General features: G+C 35.3%; 3 protein-coding genes across 3 annotated transcripts in view; 1 reads left to right on the forward strand and 2 right to left on the reverse strand.

Annotated features, from left to right (window-relative positions):
* Nucleotides 1–1592, reverse strand: part of LOC106114528 (uncharacterized) — a 3878-nt gene extending 2286 nt beyond the window's left edge. The window contains exons 1-2 of the mRNA XM_013307776.1: nucleotides 1498–1592; nucleotides 369–1281 (exon numbers count right to left, since the gene is read on the reverse strand). Coding sequence (XP_013163230.1) covers nucleotides 369–1274 — 906 coding nt within the window. The 5' untranslated portion in view covers nucleotides 1275–1281; nucleotides 1498–1592. The remainder of the gene's footprint in view (nucleotides 1–368; nucleotides 1282–1497) is intronic.
* A 1729-nt stretch (nucleotides 1593–3321) lies between these two features.
* Nucleotides 3322–3867, forward strand: LOC106114129 (uncharacterized). The gene has a single exon (XM_013307223.1). It carries the CDS (start codon nucleotides 3432–3434, stop codon nucleotides 3804–3806), a length of 375 nt encoding a protein of 124 aa, XP_013162677.1. The 5' UTR covers nucleotides 3322–3431; the 3' UTR covers nucleotides 3807–3867.
* A 140-nt stretch (nucleotides 3868–4007) lies between these two features.
* LOC106114344 (inhibitor of Bruton tyrosine kinase) overlaps nucleotides 4008–11174 on the reverse strand; it is a 10241-nt gene continuing 3074 nt past the window's right edge. Inside the window, exons 5-15 of the mRNA XM_013307509.1 lie at nucleotides 9926–10120; nucleotides 9525–9761; nucleotides 9216–9352; nucleotides 8911–9045; nucleotides 8382–8670; nucleotides 7741–7863; nucleotides 7073–7355; nucleotides 6536–6719; nucleotides 5953–6154; nucleotides 4318–5565; nucleotides 4008–4216 (exon numbers count right to left, since the gene is read on the reverse strand). Of these exons, the coding sequence (XP_013162963.1) occupies nucleotides 4085–4216; nucleotides 4318–5565; nucleotides 5953–6154; nucleotides 6536–6719; nucleotides 7073–7355; nucleotides 7741–7863; nucleotides 8382–8670; nucleotides 8911–9045; nucleotides 9216–9352; nucleotides 9525–9761; nucleotides 9926–10120 (3165 nt within the window). The 3' untranslated portion in view covers nucleotides 4008–4084. The remainder of the gene's footprint in view (nucleotides 4217–4317; nucleotides 5566–5952; nucleotides 6155–6535; nucleotides 6720–7072; nucleotides 7356–7740; nucleotides 7864–8381; nucleotides 8671–8910; nucleotides 9046–9215; nucleotides 9353–9524; nucleotides 9762–9925; nucleotides 10121–11174) is intronic.

The raw sequence follows: 11174 nt of genomic DNA on the forward strand, positions 1-11174 counted from the left end.
CAATTGTATATGAATGTTAATTTATTTAGGAGAAAAGATATTGCTCCAATCAATTCCACATTTTCCATATCTACTAGGATAGCATAGCCCATATGTCACAGTAAAGTTATTTAGACATCTAGATAATAAACTTCGAAAACTTTCAATCAATATTCTGAATGAAAATAAAATTAAAAAACAAAAATCAAAGATAAAAACTTTTTTATTTCATAGGAAACAGTGGCTGTAAATATTTTTGTATTCGGCTGAATTAGCCCATTCGAACTTAATGGATTCAGTCGATGCCTTTGTGTAGTGCAGGTTTAGGCTTGGGTTCACTGAACGTTCAAGATGATTTGAACGAGGGGGGAGTTTGGAGCTGATGGCACGGCGGGGTCTATGATAGCAGGTCCAATAGAAATTGGCTCGTAGTTATCGACGATGGCAGGTCCGACGTGAATGGGCTCATTGCCAATGATTGCAGGTCCAACGTGGATAGGCTCCTTGTCAATGATAGCGGGTCCAACGTGGATTGGCTCATAACCGTCAATTATTGCAGGTCCAACGTGAATAGGCTCCTTGTCAATGATAGCGGGTCCAACGTGGATTGGCTCATAACCGTCAATTATTGCAGGTCCAACGTGAATAGGCTCCTTGTCAATGATGGCGGGTCCAACGTGGATTGGCTCATAACCGTCAATGATGGCGGGTCCAACGTGGATTGGCTCATAACCGTCAATGATGGCGGGTCCAACGTGAATCGGCGCCGTGTCAATGATAGCGGGTCCAACGTGGATTGGCTCATAACCATCAATTATTGCTGGTCCAACGTGAATAGGCTCCTTGTCAATGATGGCGGGTCCAACGTGGATTGGCTCATAACCATCAATTATTGCAGGTCCAACGTGAATAGGCTCCTTGTCAATGATGGCGGGTCCAACGTGGATTGGCTCATAACCGTCAATGATTGCGGGTCCAACGTGAATCGGCTCATAACCGTCAATGATGGCGGGTCCAACGTGAATCGGCGCCGTGTCAATGATAGCGGGTCCAACGTGGATTGGCTCATAACCATCAATTATTGCAGGTCCAATGTGGATAGGTTCAGGCTTGGCAACACCGAGGACTTCGAGGAGCAGCTGCTCGAGGGCGGCGGCGGTGGCGGGGTCGGTGTTCGGACTCTGAATGGAGGCCAGGATCTCCTGCACCTCGGGGTTGGTACTGGCCACTACCGAAGGCGGAATGATCCGGGCAGACGCCGCGGCGAAAATAGCGAACACGATCAGGAACTTCATGAGACTTCTATAAAAACATATAATCATAAATAAAGTAGAAAAATTAATATTAACTTTAAGAATCAACTCGAGTTGGTAATTTAACTAAGTGCCACTCAAAAAAAAAGTTGGAAAAGCAATTAACCAACAACTTTTCTTTAATATAATAAAATTTTATAACTTACATTTATGCGTAATACTTAAATGGAAAGAAAGTTAAGTGTATAAAATGCTTAGTACTTACTTTTTAAGCTTTGAGATGATTCGATAAACTATGTCCAGTTGAAGTTTTCTTGTTGTATTTATAGCAATAATTTTATCTGTAGATCCATTTAATCCCGAAAATTAGATTAATGCGGCATTACTATATGTTTTCTGTTACTTATTTATCTGTGTTTCGTGGGGTAAGTTATTGGCGGAGTTTTTACTTTTTTCTTTCTTTTTTTCCATTAAATCTGTTCATTCAACTACACTTCTTAATGCTGGTCTCTACCAAAAGGCTACATAGTTACTAACAAAATAGTATCTGACCGATATACGACAATTGATATATCAATACGCAGCTTAAATAACTAGAATTTAAGGCTTTAAATTATGCACAGATTTGTGGAAAATCCCTTATTAACTTCTGCTCGGTCTAGTTTGTTTGGAAAATAATTATTTTATCTCACCAGAAATACCTGTGATGCTTCTCAGTGCAAATAATTAATTTTTTAACCAATTTTTGTAGACTTCTTTCACTTTTCGTCCTTTTCTTATAAAGAAGGTTGGTGAAGAGAATTTGACGCATAGGAAGGAGAAATATTCTCTAGCTGTGCGTCTCCTCATCGTCGGTTAAGGTTAGGCAACGCATCTGCAATTGCGGATGGCTATGAGCAGCAGTCACTGCGCTATTTCGGTGAATTAAGGTAGCAGTTCTCTCGTTTGCCACCTTATGGCATAAAAAAAACCTCTTTCGCAAAAAGCCCTGGCCGGATGGCCATCCGGCGGTAAATTAGGTCAATTGGTGGTCGCCTTTTTCCCGCTTCTTTCATAATAAATGCGTCGTCAGGCCATATAATATGTTACTCCTGAAGGGTCCGCAGCCTACCCAATTCATTTTTTCAAGATTCAACATATTTTTTTCCATGGCTGGCTGTCGCCCGCGGCTCCGTGCGCGCGGGATTAAAAAAGTAGCCTATGTGTCAGACTTTGCATGTATCCATCCAAATATTCACATTTACAATACTAGTAAGATATAAAATTCTCCTGGTTACGTGCTGGTTTTAATTCATTAGATATTAGTATTATTTCTGAAAGGAAAATAAAAGAAGTTGTTGTTTTTATGGAGGGGGGTCATTATTTATAAACCCAATTGCTAAATTGGCTGCTAATAATCCAAATTTTGTTGCGCTATTAGTACATCTCGATAAAGAAAACATGTTGAATAAACAAAATCATAAATTATGCTTTAAAATTGCCCTTCGAATCACCGCAAATTTTATAATATTTGGATGAAAACTTTATCCAATTTAATTTAATCACTTAACTTTTATCTCCGCGATATAAGCCATGGATTAACTGAAAGTCGTAAATTAAAATCGAAAATTCACTTTTTGTTGTTTATTGTAGTCTTGTTTAGTCATGGTGGATTTGTTTTTTTTTGTTGTGTAAAATTGAGCATAAAGCTTATAAGCTTATAACATTTTATGTAACCCTCGTTCTTTTTCTCCTAAATTGAACGATGTTGAAATGTAAATAATAACGATTTGCTTGTTAACGAAATAAGAGTATCCAGTTTTTAATAAAGAATTAAAATTATACTCATTTTGTAAAAAATTGTAACATGTTTTTTTTCAATTGTATACTTAGTGGTATGAGCTGATAAGGGGGCCTGTTAATCCATCACACACGTTGGTCACCAGTTCCCTGCACATAGGGGGAAAACAATAAAGCTATTTATTGTTTTATTATTAAAATTAAATCAGTAACGCAAAAGTTTCAGTATAGTTTACTTAAACTAGCTTATTAATAACGATTAATAAATTTTCTATAATCTTTAAAAAAGTTGCGAGTGACATTCCAGTGGCACCTGTCACTGTCAAATTTTGGTTAAGTTTACCTTGTCAAATATAGACGAGATACATAACCTTTATTTTACAGAAAAACTAACAAACGTTAAAGTGAAAATATATAAAAATGAGGTTAAATACCGTACTATTTTCGGCACCATTTAATAAGTCCGCCAGAGCACCGCAAAGAGAACCTGTTCCGTTTCAAATGCTTTTACCGCTTAAGTTAAAGAAAACTGTATCAGGGAAAGGAGATAATCTAAAAGAAGCAGCTTGCATGCAAGAGATTTCAGTAATGTTTGCGTGCTTTAAGAAACATGACTTCGATCAGCAAGAATGTATGAAAGAAATCACCGCTTTTCAAGGTTGTTACCGTGACTACAGTCAGAAACTTGCAACCCAAAGAGAGCAAGGAAAAAAAGGTATCTTAGTACCCGGAGAGAGGAAGCTAACACACAGACAATTGAATCAACTACTTAAAGCTTTTCCACCAAAAAAATAGTATGTTATTGTTTTGTTAGTTTTAAAATAGTATAGTGTAAATAAATATTTATAAAACAGTGGCTGTTTGTTTCAAAACTCATTTTTAGTTCAGCATACTCTTACATAACTACATTAAAAAACTACCAAAGTATTTTTAATTTATTTTCAATCAAATTGAATGTCAATAAAACAATATATAAAAATAAAAGATTCTGTAATTTGTCAATTATGTTTAAAATATCAATATGTCAAATGGTTTGTAATGTAAATGTATAATTTTAAAATAGCACATAATTATCACTTTGGGGCAGTGTGAATCCATTGTGGTGAGGATACTTGAAGCTCGATACGGCGCACTGTTATCAATTCATCATCAATTTCATGCACATTGTAAAATCTCTCCAATTCCTCAATTGCTTTATCTTCAAGCTGAAAATATAAAAATAAAAAAAATGTAGATGTGACTTCTTACAACTCCGTAATTCTCAAATTGAAATGCAAAAAATTAAACCTAAATTATATTTTGATACCTGTGTTAGTGCTAAAGGTTTTGTCATAATTCTAGAGAAGTCATCTTTCTGCTTCTTTTGATCAGCCAAAATCTGATTGAACTGTATGGCTTTGGTTTTTGGGCTACTACTGGCTATGGGAGCCTCACAAATTTTCCATGGATTTTTTGGCTTGTCTGGTGGACTTCCTAGGTTTAATTTATTAGATAAGTAATTATCCAAGTTTTGAGGTGTTGTTACATCATTGCCTTCCATGGCCAATTTCTTCCTTTGCTTTTGAGAGAGTTTTGGTCCAATATGATTAACAACTAAATTGCATTGTGGACTCCAATTTAACTCTGGGAATGAAGATTCCTTAGGAGATTCAGACATACGAGAAGTACTAGGGCCATGATTATCTTTGATCGGAGTCATAGCATTCGAAGAGTTACTCTTTGTTAGTTTTATAAATGATTCAGTTGGAGTTTCGTTGAGAATTTCTTTAGCGGTTGTGATTGCTTTGAGTCTTGCTTGAATGACTTTTTGTTGCTTTTGTTGAGAAGACGGAACTTCTATCCATTTGTCCTTCTTTTCAATTTGCTTCTTCTCATTCTCTTTCCCAATAGAACTTAAAGAAAGAGTCACATCTCCAGAGGTATCATAGGAGAGGTCTAGAGATGTTACAGAACTTACTGATTCATATCTCATTCTAGCTTTCTCACTCTCTGTATATTCAATTTTTTTAGATTGTTTAGATTTTCTCTTATTGACCTCTATAATGCTGTCATCTTTCTTCAATTCCTCATCAATAACACTTAGATCGACGGGTGAATTCTTTGCGAATTCATCGACAACTTCATCATTAGGACTGTTAAAGAAAGGTGTTATGACCCGAGAAGACATTATAGGATTGAATTTGCAGTAATAATTTGATATGTCTTCTAATAGATTATGCTCTAATAAATCAAGTGAACGATTTTCTAGTATATTGCACATATTAAGGCTAATAAATTCCATACAACATTGTTTAAGTTGTGTGGCGTTGTATGTGTGAGCGAACTGGCAGAGTTCGGCACAGTTTTTCAATGTTATCAGACTTGCTAATGTTACTTCACACATTTCTCTAAGTCTAGTTATAAACAGTTGGTCCGCTACTATAAGCATACTGCAAATAAAGTCAATGCTGTCTGAATTTTCAATTTCCGGACAGGAATCTGTATAGAGGAAGTTAATAACTGGCAATAGAATGCCATAGTTTATTGGTAGAGTTACCGTGGACATCACTTTGCTCTATAAAAAATAAATAATTTGCATTAGTATTATAAAAAAACTCACAACTAGAATAGCATTCATTTATTTATACAATGAGGCTCAAAAGAAGTACGTATTTAAATGTATCTTACTAATATTTTAAATGCGAATGTTTAGATGGATATTTGTTTGAAGGTATCTCTAGAACGGCTGTCCGGATCTCAATAAAATTTGGCATACATATAGAACAAAGTCTGGAAGAACACATAGGCTACTAATTATGTTTTTTTAATACCGCGTTGACTGACTTATGCACTTAGAAGACTTTACGAGTCAGATAAGGTAGCATCTTAATTAGACAAAAGTCTGATTATTTCCGAACGACCTGTGTATTATAAAATGCATATTATACATGGTGTTTATTACCTCAGTCCAGGAATGCATGAACATTCCATTGAAGTACTCAAGGCGGGCTGCCAGCACACACTTGTGTGCGGGTATGAGTGTTCCATCCTTGCAGCCAACGTTGGTGTCCACCAGCTCTGGGAACGACTCGCGGTCGTATGGAGGTGGACTTTTCTTTGTATTTGTTGCGCTATCTTTAAGATGTATTATTCCATCCCTGTAACTTTAAAAATAAAATTTTATTGTATTAAAGTATGTGCATTATGTTACTAATCGTGGGATTCTGAGGTCAAAATCCCCGTTTAACACATTGTTAGCTCTGTTTTGACAAAGATAATAACAGGGATGCTTATTTATTCAGAAATTGGTCTCAGAAGCCAACGGTAAATGTTTCAAGTTTTCATTTGATATAAAATTAAATATCTCATTCAGAAGGCGCTTTATAGAAACAATGTCCTTTTTATGTTATTTAATATTTTTTCACATTGTTTCTGCGAAATACATGAGCAAAAATGTCATCAGAGAGATTCTCTTTGCCTAACAAAGATAACATGTTTCTATACATACGTTTGAGCAGTGAAAACACATTAAGAGAAAAACTTACTAATATTTATCAAGTAGTTTATGTAATCCCATAACTTTGAGTCGTTTTGCACTTGCTTGTACCAGCTTGACAGGGTCGCAGTGAAGGCTGCGCGGTGGTGTGTCGGTGTTGCGACGGTGTTTATTACTACGTTTGTTATTCTGACTTTTGTATACTTCGAATGCGGTCACTTCCATTGGATTCTCTATTAGAACATTACATAAGTCATTATCAACCTACCCTTATACTTACCCCATCCACATAAATACATATAAATAACTAGCTGACCCGGCAAAATTCATACCGCCTAATATGGAAAAAAGGAAAGAGATGTTTTTAGTGTTTTCTCGGCAATTATACAGATTTTTCTCACCTCTTAAACCTTCCCTAGACCTCCACAAACATTTCAAGATCAAGATAAATCCGTTCAGCCGTTTACGAGTTTTAGCGAGACTAACAAAGAGCAATTGATTTTTATAAATATAATTAAAAATTAAAAAAAAATAACAAAACTAAAACTAGAAGAATTCAGAAACAATTTGTCAGCTAAATTCTTACCAACAGCATCAATTTCAATATCAATCTCGTTTTTTTCCTTTTTGAGTACCGCATTTAGATCTTCTTTACTTATCTTAAGTGCGCATGGTCCAAATTCTGTGACGTCACAACTTCCAGTATACATATACCTTAATATCCTCTCAAATACCTCCGGATGGACATTGTCTAGACACACTATAGGCTTATCATCTGTATTTGTGCGTGATTCCTGATACATTTTGTATAAATATTCACTACTGGATGCCACTATGAATATGTGCGCTGGGTAAAATTTATTGTTGACCTAAAATAATATCTTTTATATAAAATTTTCACAATGTTAGTGTACATACTCCTCCAAAACGGCTTGACTGATTTTATTATGGTCTAAAAATCGGCTACTGTCAATTTTTTAATCCTGGAATCGGAATCACGGGCGACAGCTAGTATATTTGACTAAGCATTCGTCTATTTGCTGTATTTTAAGTGCTCATTTTTATTTTCTTTCATATAGAGTACAAATAAGTGTTGCTTGCATTTTAAGTAAACATTAATTCAAAGAAAAATGTTCCAAATTATACATTGAAAATTAATGTTCATTGAAAGGATATATTTATTCTACAAAGAGATACCATTTTTTTTTTAATTTTAGAATAATAGTTTACTGTATTTCTTTTGATTATATTTACCTTAAATATAACATCATGTAAAATATCATCTTGAGTGGCTGTTTCCAATAGAGATGCCATATGTTTAGACATACTGGACGGAGAAAGTTCCGGGAGAGATGTCAGACCACAAGTTGGTTTGATCTTAAACAAATAATAAATATTACATTTAAAAACAAACACAAAGTAAACAATACAACTGTGGGACATACCGTGGGTTTCTGAGACTTAAATCTCTAAAAACGTATCGTCATCCCTGTCATTATCTTTGATAAAACTGAGATAACAATATGTTTTAAACGGAGATGTTGGTCTCTGAAACCCATGATAAGAAGTACCAATTAAATGCAAATATATATAATTTTTTACACATAAAACATCAAAAAACATAATAAAATGACTCAACCCTTAATTCGACGAAATTTTTTGTAGCAAAAAAACTGTTTGTTTTTAGTAAAGTCATACTTACGTAATTTTCTCTAAACTAGTTCAGTAGATTTTTTTTAATTAGTTGTATGTCACACTGGACACCATAGAATTAAGGGTTAAAATGTAACAACATTGAATACTAGAAAATTTCACTATTAAATGCTTTGTCTGTTATGTAAGAAAGAGACAGTTAGATAAACCGTAGTAAGAGAGAAAGGGATAGACATACTTACTTGCAAACAAGCGAAATTCAATCCTTCATTGTCAACTGAAATAGCCACTGCTCTATGTATATTCGGTATTTTAACAATCCTTACTGAAGTACAGTCGTCCTTTTCTAAAAACTTAACTAATGCAGATTTATTGCTGTCCTTTTCTTTCTTCATTGGTTGTTGTACTGGATTTGTTTTTCTAGATATACTACCGATATACGCTTCACCGTACTTTGTTATGAAGTACAAGGCATCATGTGTTAAGGCCACGTGGGATATTAATGTTTGATGATTCAGACCAAATACACATCTGTAATTTTATTAATAATTTATGTTTAACGTAATAATTGAGGTATTGTTTTAGTGTTTCTAGTCGTGATTATACTAAAAAAAGCGGTTAAAGATATTTCCGGTCCTTCGAGCCGGATCATTTCTGATTTTCGCTTTGAAATTCATATAAACAAACAATATAAAATCTAGAGTTATATACAAAAGTTACCGATCTATAAAAATAAACTTTTTAAGAAAACTAGACATATAAGTTTGTTACCTTGTAAGACGGTTGGTTGTATCCTGCCAGATATGCAATTGTCCGACATTGGTGAGCAACAAAACTGTCACTCTCGAGTAAACGCCTTGCTCGCTCACTTTGCTCTCCACGCATACTTGACGCAAATTTATTTGCCTATTTAAAATATAATAATTATATAGTACCCAGCATTAAACTGCGTGTATTATTGCCTATATATAAACAATTATTTTTTTAAACTGATATTTTATCTGCTATATCGTTTTCTAGGATATGCATATTAGTACTTTTATGCTTTTTGTGTCTTAAGAATGCTATATGCTTACTTGATTACTATTTTTTTGCACAAATATTTATGCAAGAGGTAAACATCGCCGCGGCTCGTTGTGAATACTGTAGCAGCATCTGATGTGGCCACCAGTTGTATCTCTGTTTGATCCTTTGTGTTAATAGAAACGGCTACCTACAAATAAAAACAGCTATAACACATTTCGTTACATGAGAGAGACGAAAGATATAACGAGAAGTAAGAAAGAAAGAGAGGAATATATTGTAAATTAAGAACTTTTCTATTTGAATTCTAAATATAAAACAGATAAAATGTTACTAAAATTTTTCCTTTTAAGTTTACTTACTCGTTTCGGAGCTGGGACCACTTTGTCCTCTTGCGGATGTCCCAGTTGCCCCAGGTTGGTGCCCCACGTGTAAACCGCGCGGGGATTCCAAGCCACCGCGTGCATTCTGCCTGCGCAAACTCCCAGCGGATCGGCCAACTTCAACAGTGGTTTGGTTGAACCCAACTTTATGACCGTTGGAGTTTTTGCGGCAGACGAACTTATATTATCTGTTGAGTTTAATCCGTATTGCACTACCTGGAATGTGAAAATTTTCATGTTTCATTCGAATAGACTTACTAGAAATTTATTAAACAAAAAAAAATAGTTTTCTATATTGGTACTAGAATAGATTTTTACCTTTACTATTGTTGTGTAAGAAATTAAAAAAGGTTACTATAATTATGTAGATGTTGACTCACCGCACCGCTCTGCAGCAGGAAGATTGTAGAGGTGAGCGTGATAGCCGCTGCGAGGCAGGGCTCGGGCAGGCGTAGGTGGGCGGGGCGTAGGGCGGTGCTGGGCGGGCCTCCTGCGCGCGCCGTCTGACCCGCACACCACGCCTCCCCTCCACCCGCCTCGCATATCCACACGCTATGGAACTTGCCCAAGCACACCTACACATATAGTTAAGTGGTGAGAACATGAAATCACATACTAGAAGATTCATAACTTAATTCCTCTTGGTAAAAAGATCTGCAGAAAGATTAACCTTGAGTATAATCGAATATAGTTGTGCTATATTCAGTTTGATGTTCCAATTGTGGTTTTTCTAATGATAAACGAAAATTTATTGTTATAAAATATTTGAACAAAATAATTAACGGCTTGAGCATTCGAGAATAACCACAAAGTTATGTAATAACTTATAATAATGCAATTTAATAGGCTTGCGGTAAACGAAGCATACGATACCTTGGTGTGAACAAAACCGCATCGGTTTTCTAAATTGCATTCTATTTAAATTAAGTGTAATTTGCAATTATATACGATAGTAATATAATATCTATGCTTTTCTTGATATAATTATAATCGAGGGAAATAAAAAAAAATTAAAAAGCATTAGTTAAATTGTCCTATTTATTGTTATTGATGATTTAAACGATAAGGCACGACTCCATCGCCTCTGTACGGATAAGTATCAAATTTGTACTTCTGAGCGGGATTCACCGCGGATATCACTCGCACCACTTTCTTCGGAGGTTCCTCAGCATACATAGTGTTGTGCCCACTAACTCGCTTTGGTACCACCACCTTTACCTCCTTATTCACAGGTAAAGTACTGGTCGATTGCGCTTTTGGCGGAGTTACCTTCATTGGCGTCCAGCTATTAGGATCTACTAAAGGACCGCCTTTTATAATACAAGAGGCAAACGAAATTATAAGAAAATACGAAAGCGACAACACTACAGCGTAGAATATGAACGTCCCTTTATTCTCTTTTATAGCTTCTCTTAGTGCGTCGAAACAGCCAAAAGTTTTATAAGTACCCACATTAGTTGAATTTATTTTCGTGCAGTTAGGATCCAATGGTATAAGATTCGTAATATTTTTTAACACGCAACATTGTACAGGGTTGGCAAGGCCCGGGTTTTTCTTTTGCCATTCCGATCTATCGAAATCTTCATAATTATTAGCACCGCAGCATTCGTAATTCAACATTACGTAGTC

This window comes from Papilio xuthus, unplaced genomic scaffold (genome assembly GCF_000836235.2).
Source record: "Papilio xuthus unplaced genomic scaffold, Pxut_1.1 DF828142.1, whole genome shotgun sequence".
NCBI classification, from domain to species: domain Eukaryota; kingdom Metazoa; phylum Arthropoda; class Insecta; order Lepidoptera; family Papilionidae; genus Papilio; species Papilio xuthus.

What these genes read in the sequence shown, in the direction of transcription:
- LOC106114129 (XM_013307223.1), top strand. Translation starts at nt 3,432, where the DNA reads ATGAGGTTAAATACCGTACTATTTTCGGCACCATTTAATAAGTCCGCC.